The sequence below is a fragment of the Pygoscelis adeliae genome, unplaced genomic scaffold, assembly GCF_000699105.1.
Source record: "Pygoscelis adeliae isolate BGI_AS28 unplaced genomic scaffold, ASM69910v1 Scaffold75, whole genome shotgun sequence".
In the NCBI taxonomy this organism is placed as follows: domain Eukaryota; kingdom Metazoa; phylum Chordata; class Aves; order Sphenisciformes; family Spheniscidae; genus Pygoscelis; species Pygoscelis adeliae.
The window spans coordinates 2,026,783-2,046,864 of record NW_008824772.1 but is presented as its reverse complement, the minus strand read 5'-3'; the positions used below and the strand labels follow the sequence as shown (position 1 = coordinate 2,046,864).

Sequence of the window (20,082 nt, the reverse complement as noted above, 5' to 3'; positions counted from 1 at the left end):
TGGTGCCCTGCAGGGGTGGGGGAGGTGGGGGGGAGAGCTGCCTTTTCTCTCCCCTCTACCTTGTCATCCAGCAGCCGCTCGCATCGCTAGCACCGTCCGTTTTATTCAGACGTGCTTTTCCTTAAAGCTGCCCGTTCCTTGTGTTGTGGCTACTTAAGCTCTTTGTGTTAACCTCCCTTTCCCCTCTCTTGTCTTTGCACACACACCCCCCTCCGGCGACACTTACAATTTGATAAAGCTGGCAATGAACAGTAACCGAAGTTTTCTAAGAAGTATCAGTCTGAAATGTAGGAGGTGCTACTCTAACCTTTCATGCACCTGAAATTATTAAAATGTTAGGGTAAAATGATTTCTGGAACTGAGTGAAGAGTAGAGTGATGGAAAAATAATATTTCCTATGTACAGAAGAGTAAAAACTGCAAATTAGTTCTGTTGTAGTAATTGTATACTTCTTTTCCTCCCAAAGATGACTTACCCCTTCTCTAGTAATTTAAGGTCCTTGATAATACTTGTTAAAATAACTCTTTTGTTTGCAAAAGCAACATGTAGGGTGGGAAAATCCAACCTTGAGAGATCACAGGCTAACAGATAAAGACTTCTGTTCTTCCAAGTTGATACTCTAATTGGTGACGAGGAAGACTGTAGAGGATGGGAAAATCCAACCTTGAGAGATCACAGGCTAACAGAGATAAAGACTTTTGTTCTTCCAAGTTGATACTCTAATTGGGTGACAAGGAAGACTGCAGAGGGTATGTGTGCTTCAAAGCACTTTGTATTCAGGACTCAAAGTTTTGGGAAAATCAGGCTGTTCATGCACACATCTCATTGTGCTCAACGTAGCAGGAAGTTGGTGGGACCAGCTCCATATTCTTGTAATCCCTAAACAGCAAACTAATAGAAGTAATCCTTGAATTTAGCTTTCATGAAGAATACTTATATTAGCAGTGGTGGTGTTGCCTAAGAGCATTAGAGAAACTGAGTTTGTAAGAGAGAAGCGCATGTTTTTCAAAAAAGTATGTGTCATTTCTGATTCTTGATAAAAGACGTATCAAAGGTTATTTTGTTAGGTCCTTCAAGGCTTGGAATTCCTGGCTATGCGGCCAGACCAAAATTTGCTTTCCATTATGTGGAAGAAAAAAAGTAATCTGCCCAGCCTGTGGTACTTCAGTACCCTTCAGCTCTCAAGGCCGGTTGTGCTATGACTGTGTACTTGAACAAGATAGCGGCGTGTATCATTCCTCACTCTCTGTCCATGTTTCCAGCTGAAGTAAACAGGGCACGGAGCAGAAAGCATACAAACACGTTCAATATTTTGGATGATTGGGATAGCGTGACTGGGATCGACTGCATATGGTGGAGTCAAAGACACTTAAACGGGTTCCATCTTTCACTGTAACTAACCATGTCTTTATTTCTGTGTCTTTCAGCTCTGACACTAACATGTTTTACTTCTTAATAGATTGGGTTGATGTTGCAAATGATCTTTTAAGGAGCTGCAACGTAAACCAGCGCATAAAGCATCTCTCAGAATGTGGTGCTGATGTGTTTGTTCGTCTTTATGAGTCAATCTTAGGAGAAAAAGTACCAGGTGGGAACGATAATTTCTAAACCTGCTTTTCTTTTTTTTTGTCTCTATATTTTGCAATGAACAAATTGAAGTTTGCAAAACTTACTACGGATGTAGGGTTTTTAAAGTATTTGTGTCCTTCCAAAGACAAACACATAAGATTGTCATTCTTTAAGAAGATTTAAGTAATATTGGCCAATTTTTTTTATTTTTCTATTGTAAATTAGGCCTTGAAAGCCATACATAGGCATGATACCTTTGAAGGGTGTGAATTGGCTCATTTCTCTTAAAGAAGTGTTAATACTGAAGCCTGTTCTCATGAAATGCTTGATTCTTATAGTCTGCTAAGAGCTAAGCTGTGATTTAACGCCTATTTAACCCAACTCCATTTGACTTCGGTGACAACAATTAAGCTATACAACTATGTATTTGTTTGCTTTATGGTAAACTATTGCGTTTGGGAAGTGTCAAGACTCCTACCTGCAGAAGATTTTAATAGCACTGAGGTAACTGGCAGCTATTGGAGGTAGAAGTCCTGTTAAATATAAGCCCAGAACTAAAAATAATGTTTCTCCCAATTAAGTAGAGTACATTGCAGTCCAACTTCTCCAGTCTCTGCCGGGAGGAGAGACCTTGACACAAACTGCAATTCCAGTTTGACGATCTGAACTAGATGTGTGTGCCGGGAGTGAAGGAGGAAAAATACTTTAGTAGTCTCTATTCTTGAACTTAATACTTCAGCTGATAAAATCCTCACATCTTCCAGGGGCTGTTCTAAGTTTGTGCTCAGTATTTATAAAAGATTTCATACGACCATATGATATTTGGGCTTTTCACCAAGTATGCAAGGTATTGAAAAAATACTAACTTGTAATGGAAAGTTGAAGTAGTTTAGTCAAAACATCTGCAATAAGCTATCTATTTAGATAGCCTAAAATCTATTATCTATTTTAAACAGATTTCATAGCTACTCCTAGAAGCCAAGAGGATGATGCACATAATGTACAAGCAGTAATAGATTCCTTGGCATTGGACTACTTGCAGGTCAGCTTGTCGCACATCAGTGGTAAGTACTCATTTTAATGTAGACAAACACCAGTTGAATATCTGTGTGGTTTAATTTGAACATTTTATAAGAACCATATGTTATAAAGCATACTTTCATACTTACATGAAAGGTCTTTTTCCTGTAGTGAATGTCATCAAAACACTGAACCCTTGCCTTGGACATCAGGTTATAAATTTAAACAGCAAGCAGAGAATAAATAAGAGTTGTCTTGTGTGACACAGACCTGTAAGAAATGTTAATGTTAACAATCATACTTCACTTGTCTGCTAAAGCGTTACCTGAAGTCTGTTACTGGCTCAGTATTTTTCTGTATACAGTTAAAGCTTGGAGATTGGGTTTTAAAACATGAGCCTTGAATTTCAAACTTCTTATTGAATTTTAAAAAGTTGGTGAGTAAAGACTTGAACCATGTTGTGTCTGTCCTTTGTACACAGATAATAGCTTTCATTGAGTATTCATGTGTATAGTCTTGCATAACATAGCCTGCAAAGGATGAAAACTGCTTGCTTGATACAAGGTATCTCTTTCTAATTTGGTACCTGTACAGTATGGCTGGTATTTGTAATCCTGCCTGCCAGTCCATAGACTTGGCTCATGCTGTAGCTAGTATGCATAAGAAAATATTAAATACCAACTATCCCTGAAAATATCCCTGATTTTTTTTTTTGTGGAAGCAGGTATAGCATCAATAAACTTTCACTTATTAGAACTGAAAATATGCAACTTTAGGAAACTTGTAAGATACCTTAAGCTTACATACGTAGCCAGACATGAGTGACCAGTTGTCTTCTGAGCTGATGCCTTCAGAAGAATTTCCAAGCACTCTTCTCCAGAAAACTCCTGCTTTTGAGAATTTTTTTTTCTCTGAAGTACTAATTATTAATACGTGGCAGTACCTTCTCTTAAGGTGAGAACATTGTGAAAGGAGAAAAGGAATCTATCAGAAACCTCCTCGAAATATTTGATGGTTTGTTAGAGTATCTTACAGAAGAAGTCAGTGAATCTTCTTCTCAGAATGGAGGTGAGTAGACAGATGTCCTAGATTAAGGTTTTATGTTCTGCTACTACTATATTACAGACAGCTTATTTTTCCTGTTTGTCTGCTATCAAGTTAGCTTGCTGAGGGCTTAGCTTCTCATGACCACAGTTCTTGGTGTTCATGGATAGAATACAGCTCCCATAATAGGTAAAAACTGTTTCTTTGCTGTTCTCCTTACGAGTAGCTATAGGGAATGATATCCATTGGAAGATGTAAGCTTTGTGAAACCTTGTTTTGGGATACCCAAGGTGTTTCCAATGTAGCAAAGATTCATTTGGTGGTTTTGCCTTATTTATAACCTTGACAATGCAGAAGAGAAAGACTGAAACTGACCATGGGGGGAGGAAATTTCAGTGGCCAAACTGAGTATTTATATTCCTTATTTTCATAAACAATAATGATAAAACAGAGAATTTATTTTCCCCAGAACTTGTTAAAAGGCAAGAATTGGAGAACATAATCTTTCTGCTTCATTCTTGTGGCAGAAACCTACTCCAGACAGCTCATCCTCTGTTAGTATGTTGCTTTTCAACTTGTAAGTCAAATGATTTATGGTTAGGATTCAGGGAGGGAAATGTTGACTTTAATTGGAACAATGAGCAAATGTCCCTTTTACTTACTAGGAGACAAACAGGGGGATGACTTAAGCTTTCCTGTGAAGTGGGTCTTGGGAGCAGGTCCCATAGCAGGGGCTGTTTTGAGGAAAATGCTAAACAGGGGAAGAGTAGCTACTCAGCCCTTCAGAGGCATCGTCATTACTGCAGACTGAGTACTGGTCTTCCTATCTTAAAGCTGATAAGAACTGTCATTACTGGCTGTTGCACCCTGTGGGTAAAGGGGAGAGCACTTGGTGGCTGAGACAATTGCCTCCTGTCCTCTTTCACTGTGAATGGCAAAAAAAGGGCAGTAGCAATTTTCAGTGCCTGTACTTCTGCTTTTCCCTTCTCCCAGACTGCCAGTGCTGCTACCCAATAGGTGTGTGGCTCCAATTTTCTAGTTATAAGTACAGGATTTAATTCTTTTGAGGAAGAAGAAAGGGGTTATTTATAATTGAAACAATAGGGTATATGACAGTTGTATTGCTTTTCAAAACTTTTCTTACATAAAAGTTACATGTCATCATTTTAGATACCATCATTATAATGTTTTAGTACACTTAAACTGTTTCGGTGATATTGGCAATAATACCTGTTAGTTAATGGGTAGAAGTAGTTTTCCTGAAAATAATTGCCTCTTCGTTATTAACAGATGACGCAAATGTGCTGTCCAATAATGAAATTCAAATTGCATCTCAAGGGCAGTTGGAAAGCAATGCTGGTCAACTTACTCAACCTTCAATATTCTCATCAGTTGAAGGGTAAGAACATTTGCATTGACATAGTGATTGACTATCTTTTTGTGTATCTGTAGAGAAACTAGTAGGTTTTTAATAGTATGCAAGTAGGAAACATACTGTTCACATATGTCAAACCGAATGTGAGGTAACTTTCTCCTTTAGTTGGGCAGCAAGAGGGCTAAAGTTAGATCCAGAACTTTTTTGCTCTTCAAGAGTGCTGGCGGCATTTTGTTTCCCTTAAGTTTACTTTACATGTGGAATGAAACAAGTTGAAAACTTTGTTTCAGTTTTAAATTATTGTATTTTATTTAAACTGCATTCGATTTATCTTTGTGACTTCTACATTGGTTTGTTTTGTAGAAGCTGGTCTCTTACGTCATACACTATAATAGCAGCTACCTGAAGTGGGGTTGCCACTCTTTTGCAGCTCCATCTTGTGGACTGAAGGGGCAAAGACTTCTCGAGTAAATATTTTATGGCTTTATGTTCCTCTTAGGTCCCAGTCAGAATTTTTTGTTCCATCTTGTGATATAGATGGATCAGAATCTACCAGTGAATTAATTAGACTTGGAGATACTGCTCATTCATTTTCCAAGAGAGAGGAAGGTGAGTTTGGGTGAAAAAAAATCTTTAAAACTACTCCGTAGTAACATTTCTAGGCTTTTTTGTTGTTTCTTTTTTTAAAGTTACTTCTTTGAGACAAATACTTTGTTTTAAACTCTTACTTTACAACCCCCTGCCTCCCCAAAAAAACCCCAACCCAAAATAAGCAAACGTACCTGTAGTTGATCTTGCTGAAGTTAAAATGTAGATTTCTTAAAGTATTTCAGACACTGTTTTTCATGACTCCTGAGCTACATTATTTGAATAAAGGTTTGTTGTTTGAGTTCTAATTCAGTTCTCCCTACAAAGGCATTTTATTTTGTTCAATAGAATAAGAGATTTCTGAAGCCTTTAATTTATTTCATTTATTGCAGTGTAAAATGTATTATTTAAGGTTGTAAAAAGACTAGTAAGTTCATTCTTAAAGAAGACTTAGGGGCCTGTGCCACTTAAAAACATAATGGGTGGTGCTGGAACAAATAACGTGCAGACTACTTAAATGGAGTCCATTCCTATTTCCTATAAGAATATTCCTGTTCTTATTGGTGATTAATCTCTCCAAGTAGAGGCATAAAGAAATATTATGAATTACGATTTCTTCTTATTGAATAGAATTACAAGTAGGAATTTAACAGACCTATTTTGTTCATAGTATGGATTGCTAACACCAAGTTATTAACATACCAAACATGAAAATTGTCCATCTAAACAGTTTATAGCAAGATGCTTTATAGTTCTTAATTTAATCTTTTTCAAGCACCACTTCTAGAATTCCAGTTGCCTGAATTGTTACCAGCAGAAACGGACAAGGGGGTGGAAGAGTCTAAAAACTCAGGGGCTATTGCAACATTACCTAGACAGTTCTCTGAAATTGAAAGGGCCGTTGTAAAGGAAAAGGAAGATGGTGAGTATTCATTCTCCTGATATCTAATCTATCTGATTTTGACTAAGGGGTGTAGAGGAGAACCTTAGTCATGGATGGAAACACTTTAGCTATATTTTGAAATAAATAAATCCTTTTCAGAAATTTTATATTTTAGTGTCCCAGAATATGCAAACTCCATTATCTGGGGTATTTCTGCTTAGCTAGGATTCAGCTTCAGCTAGGTTTTTTTCCTTTTGTGGTTCAATAAGCAAAATACTTAAAGTAAAAAGTCCCTGTGGAAGATGCTAGCATCCAAAATCATTTTCTCAAGGGGGCTTTCTTGCTGTTCTTAAGGACAGTTATGGGTAGATTGTGTATTAGGTGAATCATTCTGACAGGTGGCAGCCATTTTCTCCAATTGTCCCTGGCCTCTGCTGACTATGGCTCTGTCATTGCTTAGAATTCCTCCACATGAGCAGGCATTCCCCAGCACGTATCTAAAATGACTGTGGGGAAAATAACAGCGAATCGAAAGCTATTTACTGTGTATGCACATAGCTACAGCCATGCAGTATGAGAGCAGTATATTCATATACATACATACATATATATACAGTCATGAAAAACTTGGTGCTCTTGGAAAAGTAGTGAAACAGGGAGGGGCTGCAGTACGTATCTTTGTAAACAGAATAAAAGTAACATCGTAAGGCATAAAAATGTTAGAGTACTGTTCTATGCAATCCAACAAAGATGGTAGCTAACATTAGATATTTAGATACTTCCATCTAATATGTATGGAGAATATACAAAATTAACATCCTGCTTTCACAGATAACACTTAAATGTCAAGTTCTTCATATTTGTCTCTTAAGGATCAATGGAATCTGTTCATACTACTGAACCTCAAAAAGAGAGTTTGAGTGCCAGCGCTACAAAACTTGGGGAGCCTATACAGCAAGCTATTCCTTTGCTACCACCATTTCAGGCTTCGGAAGCCAGACCTCATTATCCTGGATGGAGAGATTATCAGAGCTCAGCCAGCCAGTCAGCAACTTTGGCTAACAGTCAAAGAGTGAAAATTCCTACTGTAAAAGTAAAAACCTATCCTTTGATTTTTTTTTTTTTTCCCCCCAGTAATCAATACTGCTTTCATTTTAAAACCTTCTAGTATACTTGCAGAATGGGAGTAGTTGGTCTCTGAAGAACACTTCTGAACGTGTCAGATGTTATCTTCAGTTCAAAGAATTTTGGATTGTGGATTTGTTCTTCACTGAGTGTCCAGAGAGGAAGTTAATTTGAGGGGTGTGTTTATTTTATACACATATACATACACATCTCCATAATCAATGTAACTGCACAGTTTACAATATAGTAAACAAAATAATCATAGCGTATTTTTATTTTATATATATATAAATCAGCGTTTATTTCCATATGCAGACAAACCTAATGTATGACCTTCCTGTCACCACTCTCCTGTGAATTTATAGAAAACATGTTGCTTTTTATTTCAGCTTGAAAAGTCACTTACACAAAAATCTGAAGATGTTTCTGGTAGTCTCCCCCTATCAAGGAAAATCCCTGGTGAGAGAGAATTTTGCTTCCTGTAGGGTAACTCTTAAGTGTCAAATGTTGCATTTATTTTTATTGGCACTACAAGAAACATGGTTTTGAAACTACTAGTGCATTTTTCTTCATTCAGCCACAAGTTCATATTTCTATCTCTATTTTATAGAGAAACAAAAACTTTTAAGCTTTTTACTGTGCTGGAGAAAAATAATCTGTGTGCCCAGTTCAACTCCTTTCTTATTTAATCCAGTTAAGATGTGCCTGTACTACAGAAATCTCTTCTAGCAGGTAACTCCCATGGCTGAACTTACTCTGAGCAGAGAAAGATGGACCAAACAAGCCAGTTTCAACTCTAGGAAAAAGCCATTAACTGCTATTGTAGAAAAGGTTTAGAAGCTGATTTTCAGTACTTACTTTCTCTGTTGCCTGGGAAACACTGCTTACCTTTCTAGTTTCCATAGCATTCCCATGACACTGAACATTCAAAACTTGAGAAATTGCCAAAATGAATGTCACAACTGTGTAACCACAGTTGCTTTGTCATTCTGTTCTCTTTGAGTAATTTGGTTCCAAAGGCCACGGATCGCATCTTTTTTTACTTATTCCCCACATTAGTAGGTGCAGTGCAGTCTATACCATCAACTAACACTTATCTGTCATCTGCTTCTGCAGTGGGAGACAAGGTGGTATCAAATGATGCTGAGGACAACGTGGCAAAGGTAGATGTTGCATCTTTACCTTATTTGTGGAAGTTCAATCAATATTTTTGGATTTCTGCTTAATTCTCCTGTTATCTTGTGGCACTTCTGGGCTTTCTTCAAACCTGCTTTTGGCTTGCTTTCTTCAATATACAATCAGTGATGCAATGCTGTTAGACTATGACTATGTATAGTTTATAAGTCATGTCAGTTCTTTCTGGAGGTGTTTGCTCCAAGAAGTATAAGTGCCAGTACCTATAGAGTTCTACTTTATCACAACCAACCAGTTACTAGTTATCTTGGTTTTAATCAAAGATGTATAAAATACAAGAGTACAGTCATGTCCTTTCTCTGAAGTGTACCAGTATTCTAAATTAGTAAGAATTTTGGTTTTCTGGGGTTGTTCAGACTCCAATAAAATTCAGATTTTGCTCCCTTCCTAAAGATGACTGAACTACCTGGCTATATTCTTTCATTTTATTTCCTTGCATTGTCCTTTTCTTTTAAAAAACTGAATAATGCAAAACCCACAAATTGATCAGCAGGTGCCTGTAGAAACATGTCTGTATAGGAAGTTCCTTGCTCTGGAAAACGCTTTTCTTGCCTTCTGCAACCACAAGAGGTACTCACAGACTTCATTTGTTCCAATAGTTTCAACAATGTAGAAGCCTTTGCTTCTACATTGTCTGTTTAAAACATTGTCTCTGTTTAAAACTCACTTTTCATTGGTGTATTTGCAAGTATATGCATGCCAACCCCGAATTACTCCAGTTCGAACGGATAACTTACCAGGCAGTACTAAACCAGTGTAACTAAACGGCGTAAGGACCTAAGTGTTTTCTTTTAGTTTGCTGTGAATTGCAGCTTAGTCTATAGTCAGTGAGGTTCAGCTTACTTGCATTACTTGGCATTAGTCCCAGGCTAATGAGGTAGTATGTAGGGATACTCATATAACTTAACCTACACCTTGTTCTTCCGATTCAGTGGTTTAGCTGTAGATGATTCTTGAACTGATACATATTTTTGCTGGTCTGTTTCTTTAAACATCTAATTCTCTAAAGCACACTATTTTCAGTCAGGGACCTGGACATATAACTACTTTTATATATATATATATTAAAAAAAATACAAATAATGATAGGGTTTGAGATGGTTCTCCTATAAAAGCTGTTGTAGGATCTCTCTACTCACACGATCTATGGTATTTCTGAGCTTTATTGTGAAGATCTTAATAAAATCTTAATTTACTCTTACTCATTTTCCTAGGTTCCCTGGGTATATGGGACTTCATCTGCTTCCTCTTTACATCAAAAACTCTCTCTACGTGCTGAACAAGTAATACAAACTCCAAGACCTGAATCTAGATATCTGCCTAGAAAGAAAAGGCAAGTTCAGGCTTTTGGTACTGAGCCAAGCTAGCACTTTCATATACATGGCCCCCCAGCCCCACCCCCCTCTTTAAAATAAGATCTCTTCCTCCTTGGCTGCACAACAGTGAAGGATTAATTCTAACAGAAAGATTCCCTGTTTCTCCTGACAAAATAAGATCTCTTCCTCCTTGGCTGCATGACAGTGAAGGATTAATTTTAACAGAAAGATTCCCTGTTTCTCCTGACGTATATGCATTTTCTTAAATATAGTTACAGGCATTTACACATTCAGCTTCTACTTACTCCTATAAAAATGTGCTCACGCAAAAAGTGAACTGGAATTGTACAAGGTAATGCTTATCTTCCAGTTTTTAGAACAGAAATGAAATATGTCTTTTTTCTGTTTTAGCAGATATGAAAATTCTACCACAGATTCACTTGAAGAGTCTCCTTCCCACAGAACAACAAAGGAAAAGCTATCTGAGCAAGAGCTTCATAAAGTGTCAGAAAAACTCTCTCGCAGGTTAAATGAACTAGATTTAGTAAGTGCAATCTATTCTTTGTTGTATCTGAGCTAGCTAGCCATAGTAATGATAGTAGAGAGAACCTGAATATAAACTTAATATTGACAAAAAGGAAATCTGCAACTAACATCTGTCTTTAGACAGTTCTAAATTTTGAATGAACTACTGAACCTGACCCCCCAAAAAATTTATCCAATAGATGTTAAAGAGAACTTTGGGTGGGCAGACCAGGGAAGAAGAGTTGACAGATGAGGACAACCTGTCTCAGCACAGTGACAGTGTCATGGATTATCGCCGAAGGAAAGCTGAACGAGGTAACAATTCTTATGCCACTTAGGTATTAGGATGGAAAGGAATATAAAAAAAATCCTTCTCCTATAAAGCCGATACACTGAACTACTCATAGTTACTAAGTTTTGTATTGTTAGTTCACTTGTATTTTGTCTTAGATCCAAACCTGAGCAACAGTAACAATTACAATTAAGTTCCCATTTAACACATAAATAGCTATGGTAAAACTTTACTAAAAATACAAGGCAAACACAGCTGCAGTAAAAAACATACAGAAGAGTGGGGGGAGAGACAGAATACAAGCTCATCGATAGGACTGTGATTCTAAAATGAGGGCCTATTCACAATATACTTCACTGCAGGTTCTTCTGTGCCGAGCACAACATGTACATCTAGGTATCTTACAAACATATTGTGCAGTGTGTGTGTTGGTGATATAATTAAATAACCACCCTATATGTACACCAGGCTATAAAACTATCATATAGCTTGATCTAATCCACATGCACAACATTATATTGCAAGATGGAGTGACCCTGGCATATAGACAGTCTCTCGCCTTGAGCTACCTTCAGTTGTCGTTGCTGCTTTTTCCTTTCCCAGCTTTAATATCTCCTGGCACCTTTGCTATTATATAGACCCCAAAATTTGTGATTTGGGGCAGGGATAATTCTAAAGGCAAAGGCTTTAGATTTTTATGACTTAATTTGTGCTAAACTTTTTGACTCTTAATGCTGTATGGTTTTGGGGGGGCTTTTTTTCCTTATGTTTGGCTGGAGGGTTTTTTTTGTTTCAAGTTAGATACTCAATGAATCGCCTTTTCTTATAGACACATCGCATCTAAGGTACCCAAGCAGGCCACGATCCCTTTCTCCGTCTTCACCCTCATCTCAGCGTCAACTCTTTTCTGAGTTGGAAGATAAACTTTGCAGTAATGGAACAGGCCATATAAGGAAAATACGCAACCAGTTGCAAAAAGAAAGGGATGAAGGAACAAAAAAAGCAAAGGTAATTTCTATTGGTCATTCTTACCAAGTTATACTAAAAGCATTAAAACTGAATGCTCTTACTTAATGGGGGCATTCTGGCCTACGTTAGTAATTTCGTACTGTTGTATCTGCAGACTGCTGAGGAAAAGACTTAAATTTTGCAAAAAAGAGAGTTTAAAGAGGAAGAAGCTACTTTGACCCATACACCAAATAAGTTAATGAGGTGGTCATGTGGACTGATTATTTTCTCTGAAAAGTCCTCTTATTTTTATTTTCTAGATGGTCGCTAAAGCTTATAAAGATGAACTAAGAATTTATGAAGCTAGGGAGAGACTTAGACTTTCCAAGCTTCGAGAAGTCATCAAGGAAATGGTATGTGATGCAGTACGGTGATTGTTGGTTTTTGGTTTTTGCTTTGAATTTGTCTAGATGATCTGTCCAGATGCTGGATATGTCTTTTGAGTACAAAACCTTGACTTCCAGTGTCATAGTTACCACACTGTATACTACTAAAGTAGTAAACAGGACAGCTTTTCCTGAGATAGGTAGAACCAAGGGACAAGTAGTTTCAGAAAGTTTCAGCACTTCCGTGTATTAAGAATAATACCTGTTCTTATGGGTAACTTAACAATCATGCTTTTCACATGAAGTGGTAACTTCAAGACACTCAGATTTAAAGAATTAAAGCTAAGCGAGCAAGTAGATAGCTTCCATAGACTGGCCTTCTCCACACACACATCCCCAACAGCCAGGTTAATAAGGTGGGAGCCCCTGTACACTGTATGCAATCTGCTTAATATTGTCAGTCTCTTTTAACTACTCTAAAACTTGGGTTTGTGCAAGGATGATTCTCTAATGTTATGAATATGGCAAAGGGGGTTTTTGCTACTTTCTTAGGTACTACTGAAACAGCAAAGAACCTAAGCTGAAAAGCTCTGTCACACCAATGTCATAACAATGTAGGCTGCACTGGCCCTTTTCACTGCCTTTGCAGAAGCAGCCCATAGGCTGCTGCAGTAGTGTTAAGTGCTGCAAAAGAGCTGAGGTTATGCAATAGTGAGATTTAACCTTTATTTGAACCCTGACCTGCATTTGGTAAATTCTGGCTTTCTGGAGAATCCAATTCAATACGTCCAAATTCTCATTCTAAAGTTTCAAAGACATTTAAGTTCTGATATCCAAACTATGTGATCTATCAGTCTTTCCCTTCTCATACCTGTTCTCCATCTGTTTTACATCTGCTCCTAAGGAACAAGAATACAAAGAAAACATCTTTAAAGAACCTCCAAAAATGCCTCAGCCAGTGAAAGTTTATTCTAGAAAAACCACACCTCGGAATCCCAAATACAGCCAGTGGATTCCAAAACGAGGGACTGTGAAGCCAAAGAAAGCAGCTCCAAGTAAGAACTGCAAAACTATACTTGGTGGAAAACTGGCATCTTTTGAAAGCATGTGTTGAACTCCAAGAATAAAGGCATCAGTCCAACATATACCAGTCAGCTGTAGCATTTTCCCCTTCTTATGACCTCTATATGTCTGGATTTTTGTTAGGGAAGATAATGCTGTAAGTAAATGTAAACCACCAATGCACAATCACAACTGTGACCCATTTGCTACCGCCTTAAAATCCCTTGGATTATTTTCAAGGCTTGTTTCCATTACTGCTACTCCTATGCTTGCTCCGCTATAGTCTGAGCTCAGTCTTTTTTTTTTTTTTCCCCTCCCCTTTTCTTTTTTCTGAGCATGTACCAGATTTAAAATCGGGCTGTTAGCTTGAGTGGGCTGGTGCTGAGCCATGTCCAGGTAATAGAGCAGAATTTGTCAATTGCTATCATCCTCCTTTCAAGACCCTGCCATGGTGGTGGTAACATCACCACTGGTTTTGCTGAGCAAGTGGTGCTCCAAGAACAGCCAGCATGCAAATCACAGGCTCAGTTTTGGTAAACAGCATTGTGCATGCTTATGTGTAAGATCATGGTATAATCCCTACGTATCTGAACGTTGCTCAGGTAACACTGCCTTTTTTTTTTTTTCCAGTGTTTAAAGGGCATATACTTGGTTAATACCCATTTGTTTCATCTCACCATCGTCTTTTCCTGCCAGAAAGATCAAAGATGTAATGGGAATGAGCTGGTTGCAAACCAGTTTATTTTCCACCTGTTTACTTGATCTGGATCTGTCACTACTACTGCTGTATTAGCATTATTTTAAGTTGCTGCAGCCAGTGAGAGAGAGAGAGAGAGATAAAGAAATTAGTGATGGTCAGAACCATTTGAAGAAGGAAGGGGATACCTGTCTTAATTGGATGTGGTGGTGGGAGGGAAATAATGCCTGAGCTATAAGCAGGAAAAAAAATCAAAACAACAAAAACTCTGGATTACTTTCTCCGCTGCTGTACTGACAGTGATGTTATGTCCTGCTGGGTTTAGCTTGACATCATAACAGCAGCATGGTAGCTGTATATAGTGTTCAATCTAAAATATTTCATAACCTAGGCTGACACTGTCTGGAAGAATTTACCACCAAATGTATTCTCCAGGAATTTATTGCTTACATCTGTCTTTACCTTGTAGTGAAAGTAAGAGATGATGACCTCCTATTTCAGCTACTGGAAGAGTTTCCCCACCTGCATATTTCCCACCATACTATGAATAAGATGTGGCAGCAGCAGCTTGCACATACTGAACAACTTAAGGCAGCTTCTGGCAGAACTAGACCAAAACTCCAAAATGAAGTGAGTATTCTTGTCCTTGCCTTCTAAGTATCAGCAAGGATAGTACATCTGACAGAATAGTTAGCAGTCATCCGTTTGTATTGCATAATAAAATCATCCTGACTCTTTGTATGCAGCGTAGACAGGGTACGTGCACATCCAAAGCACAATATGAAAGGATGTATATCTGAGCTTGGTTAAATAGGGATGTACGTATCTAGACACATGGGTTCACTTCATCAGCCACTTGAATATAATGTTCATTTATCTAGTACTGCCTAGGATTGCTATTGCTTTTTCAAAAGCATTTTTTAGTTTCGAGTGCTAGTTCTAAACAGTCTTCTAGATTAAAAGTTCTGAGTTACAAAAGTTGATTAACTTATGCATGGTAATTCTCAACGTAAAACAACAAAACATAGCAGAGGGGCAATGTTTAAAACTCCTACGCACAACTGCCTGTCCTGCAGAATGATGTAAGTAATTAGCTTTTTTTTTTAAACCTCCAGGTTCAACAAGCCCTGAAGAAGCATGAGCTTCTTGTTGCAATTATTAAAAAAGATCAAGACCATAACAAGAGACTGGTATGTTCTTTGAAGGATATTTGTTACATAATACAAAGATTTCATGTTGAGCTAGCTAGAATGCATGTTCCCTGGTCCATGAAAGTGGCTTTCTATCTTACAAAAATTGTATGCCTCTTGAGTAGCTGTGGTCTCTATGTAATCTGCTTGCTGTGTGGCTACTGAGGTCATGGGAATGGAATATTATTATTACACTGCACTGTTGCTTTAAAAGTGCAAACAAATTCTAAGAATGTGCAAGGAGAAGAAACTTCAGGCTCCTGGTGTTGCTGGTGAAAACACCAGCTACTGTGGCAATACTGACTCCTTAATTATATAGTGTTCTTGATGGCACCGCTTTGCTAAATCAGTGGAAGCTTTAAACCATAAATGCAGTGTAAAATTGGGGTAAGGAGAAGGTCCTTAGTAAAGGACCCTATTTATTTAGCAATGATTAACAAACCTTTGCCTGCAGCAATATCTATTGGAAGCTTGGTGGTCTTACAGCTACTGTTCTCCATTTAGCAAGAATTTAAGCAACGCATCTGCCGACAGAAGTGGGCTCAGAATAAAGTGAGAGAGAAACGCCAGCAAATTGCTCGAGCCAGGAAATATTATGAAGATTACCGGGTTCAGTTGCGTGCCAAGATGATGCGGGCTAGGACACGGGAAGAAAGGGTAAGTACAAGATGTCTTGCTCTGCAAGTGTGGAATTCTTTTTTTGTTCGGACCCCAGTGCTGAGGACCCATAGTCCGGTAATGGGGCAAGTAGACAGAGAGCAAATTAAGTGAACAGAGCATAGGAGCCAGGATTAAATGGTTGGTCAGTCAAGGCCACAGATGAAAAGGGTCCTTCTCTGGAAACACTGATACAGTTCAGGGCAAACCACTGTAAAACAAGAAAGGATGCTTTATGGGGTTAAGAGAAAGAGAGAAAGAGTGAAGTATCAGTATGGAAAAACAGGGCTGGTAATATGAGAAATTGGGGAAATGAGTTTTCAGAAACAGTAGGATTAAGAAGTTGTTCCTATAGTTACTATCCAAAGAAAACAATCTAAATCTGCAGTTAAGGAAACTGATCAAAAAGACAGCTTTTTTATTCGGTTATGTTTGTTGAACAAAGTGGACTTTTTGACAGATACGATCTCTAATTAGGGCTGGACATCGGAGCTAAGGAAAGCAAGTAGAGTTACTACACTTTGCAAGAGCAGATACACAGTTCTTACCTTTTAAAATGAAAGACTAGCAGTTTAGTGCATAATCCACTATTAGCGATTTGAGAACTGTTTGCCTCGAGCTGCGCAGCACCGTAGCTGGTCAGTGTTCTGTTGTATAAATGGACAGCCTGAGTACAGGCTGGGTTTCCTGCTCTTGCACATCTGGACGAAGGTCCTGAAGTTAGACAACAGAGTGTAGGGTGGGCTGTAGATCACAGTGCATGTTCGAAGACTGGCTTGCATTGTTGGGTTGTCCGAAGCGATTTTAAAAATGCAACGTGCATTTGCTGTTCTAGCCCCTTTCTTCATCATAGGACTAAACTGACATGAAAAACTTATTTTATATATCAGAATTTCAGCTAAATGAGTAATAAAAATATAGCTCAGCTGTACCGGTACCACCATGACTAGATACACAACTGCGTGCTTTTTCATGGGCAATGACATATCTTCATGTGATCACCCTGTCGTCAGGAGATAAAGCAGCTGAAAAATGTAAATATATACTTAAAAGTTTCTGGGAAGGTTTTAGGTTTGCTTTTTTTAATTGCCGGCAGATATTTAAAAACTTATTTGAAGAAGGCTTAGAAATTCAGAAGCAAAGACTGAAGGACCTGAGAGCATATGCTCGAGAGAAGCGTGCTGAGCAAAGGAGAGAGCATCAAAATGAGTTGGAGTCTATGGAGAACTATTACAAAGATCAGGTAAAGCTTAATTTGTGAAGACAGTTAATATTTTTTTTACACTAGAAGTCTTTCCTTTCTTAATCAGTTCAACTCAAACACGTGTTATGCTTAGTTTTCCATGCTAGCAGAAGCTTTATCTCAAGAACACCAAGAAATCCAAACCAGAGAAAAAGCACAAGCACAAGTAAGTATTTTTCATTTTGCGTAAATGTCTTTTCTTTTTAGGTGTCGTGGCTAATGTCTGTGTTTTCTTTAGATGCTACAGAAAACAAAAAGAGAATTGAGATCGAGGATGGAAAAGGAAATACAGCAACTGCAAGCAGCAATAATGCAAAGTGATGATGACACCTTTTTTCAAGAACTAGAAGCAGACAGACTGAAATCTAGACTTCAGATGGCTTCCTTTCAGTATAGCAAAAGCCGTTTCTTGTAAGACTTACGGTAAATATCACTGCAGTTCGCTGGCTAACATGATGAGAATCTCTGAGAGCTGCTGTAACAGGAAGATGGCGTGTGGCTGTTTTTCTCTAAAATATCTGGTCTGTCATTTTGACACATCAGAGGTGTAGCTGCTGGTATCTGGGATCTCTACAGCACTTTTATGATCACCAATAAAGTTTTTAAACTACTTTCTACCTTCTTGGCAAGACTGAGATAATGTGGAGCTCCACACAAAGGACATGGGATGAAGTCAGTGTGCTTTAGTGAAGTTATCTTAGTAAAACAGTTGAATGCTAAGCCTCATCTACACCTGTGCTGGTTCTTACTGCTGGAGTGGAAAAGCCACGCTACCACCATTAGCCAGAAATTACTGGAGTGGAAAGCTCACAATTAAAGTAGATCTTTAAAAGAACATCAGTGGTTCAAGTTTCCCGTGGAAGGACAAGTTAGAGAGTACCTGCAATAAACCTGACATAAAAATCAGTAATTTTAATATATTAAAGCAAGGGAAGGCTACTTGTTCTACACAATACTAGGTTGCTGGCTTGTTAATGGCAAAGCACATAGAGTACTACTTCCTGTGCTACACCTGTATTGGAAAAAGTAGTTTGAAATAGAAAACAATGAAAATTATTCTAAAGCAGTAAAATACAAGCTTCTGCAAGAACTGAAACCTGGGAAGGACCCATGGACAGCATTCCTAATTATTTTCAGCAGGGGTATATTGATAGGTGTATGCTCTGTAGGTGTTTCTGTAGGGATTGCAATTGTTGGATGTCACACAGGGTTTTCAAAACTACACGTAAACAAGTAAAGTTTTGTTTCAATTGATCTATTTCAAAAGGGAGTCATAGTAATGCTATATACAAATGGGCAAGCAATAACAACGTAAGTAGTTTACCATGTGTACTCTTAGAAGCAGATTATTTGGACAAAAGTTTCGCAAGGGTACTTGTATTTAGTACCCTGTCTAGTTTTTTTAGGGAGAAGCAGATTGGTTCTAGTTCTGTCAGTGTGAAGCTAGAGTAAATAGTGATTAAAAGTTTCAGCTTTTACCTTACTTCAGGACGTAAGGTCTGCTTCTAGACAGGTACTACACCTATCTTTCTAGAATCAACATGTGCTATAAACAGTACGTTGTTTAGTAGAAAATTCAAGTTTCAGCAGCCACGCATTATGGGCCCTATGAGATGCAAACACAGAGGGATGAATACTTAAACTGAGAACAAACTACGTGAAGCCGATTACTGATATAGTCTCCTCTGCTTGACAAAATGGCAATTTTTAAATAGCTTGTCTTGGTAATGAGGATGAACTAAAGTGTAATTTTGAACAGGCTCTAGTAGAAGAGTTCTTGCTTAAAATTGCATGTGTGAGAAGTGATACAAACATACTGGAATTAATTGCATTGGATATACAGTATTTAAAGCTTGCCATGAGATGGTGTCTCTTATGGAATTGACACCACAGTGAATTAAGATTCATGCACAGGGAAGAGAAAAAAGAAAAAAAAGAGCTAAGGGGGAAAAAAAAGCCACCAGCAGCTGGAGATGCTTCCTTTACAGATTAAACAAGACAGCTGGCAGTTAGAGCATGTATACCTCACTTAAAAAACCACACGCAACAAAAAACCTCCACAAAACCAGAAGCCTACACGCCACCTTTCTTAACAACCATTTCCAGGGAGTTGCTATAAGCCAGGCTAATTTGAAGTCTTTATCTAAGGGACAATCTTTACCAGCTAAGTTGACCAAATTTAACAAGTCTTTACCAAATTTATTTACCTTTTTTCTTCCCTTAAGGAAGATGGTTTAGCTTTGCTGAATTTTGAGAGGAAACATCCGTTCACCAATGCCAAGATAAAGTCCTTGCCGAGACACGTGTACACGAAAGCCAGAAGTAAGACCTTTTTTGTTTGACTAGAACATTTAGCACAGCCCTTACTGTAGGTGACAGCATGTAGAAAGGCACCAAGTTTTAAGTATTTTCTCCTGAAACAAAGTTGAGTTACTTAAAAATGATACTGTTACATTTTAAAGTAAACATTTAAGAAAAACTTAAAACTTTTAAAACCATTGATGCTGTGACAGTGCAAACAGCATACAATTTATTGCTCAACTTCTGCATGGGTACATACATTAAGTACTTAAAAACCATTTTATACAGATTTTTTTTTGTTAAAGCTCATGTAACAGCTGGGTGAAAATACAATGATATCAATGCTAAAACACTCTGTAATAAATACAATGGAAATGATAAACTAAGAACTGTCAGTTTGTGGAGGAGTAATTACACTTGTATAAACTAATTACAACTACAGACGAAGCTCTGAGGAGATGTGGTAGAGCCAGAAACCTACTACATAGTGTAAAGTACAACAAATGGCACCTGTTAACTATGTGGTGCTGTTTAAAATCTGAAGCAATTGGAGCATGCTACATTAAGCTGTATGATGCATACTTATGATATAGAAGCAAAGCTTTTACTTCCATCAATGCAGCCAGTTTAAACGCACCAGAAGTTCAATACAGATGTAGTGTTGTAG

The 20,082-nt window shown here is 37.9% G+C and overlaps 1 protein-coding gene across 1 annotated transcript; it reads left to right on the top strand.

Moving 5' to 3' along the window:
- Nucleotides 1-1,094: 1,094 nt before the first annotated feature.
- Nucleotides 1,095-17,876, top strand: CEP95 (centrosomal protein 95kDa). The gene is made up of 22 exons (XM_009323779.1): nucleotides 1,095-1,140; nucleotides 1,460-1,588; nucleotides 2,526-2,633; nucleotides 3,544-3,657; nucleotides 4,924-5,032; nucleotides 5,508-5,617; nucleotides 6,372-6,518; nucleotides 7,352-7,572; nucleotides 7,994-8,063; nucleotides 8,721-8,767; nucleotides 10,013-10,131; nucleotides 10,529-10,658; nucleotides 10,840-10,954; nucleotides 11,761-11,939; nucleotides 12,200-12,292; nucleotides 13,170-13,320; nucleotides 14,494-14,654; nucleotides 15,140-15,214; nucleotides 15,719-15,871; nucleotides 16,968-17,114; nucleotides 17,209-17,280; nucleotides 17,353-17,876. Exons 1-22 carry the CDS (start codon nucleotides 1,095-1,097, stop codon nucleotides 17,527-17,529), a joined length of 2,673 nt encoding a protein of 890 aa, XP_009322054.1. The 3' UTR covers nucleotides 17,530-17,876.
- The last annotated feature ends 2,206 nt before the right edge of the window (nucleotides 17,877-20,082 follow it).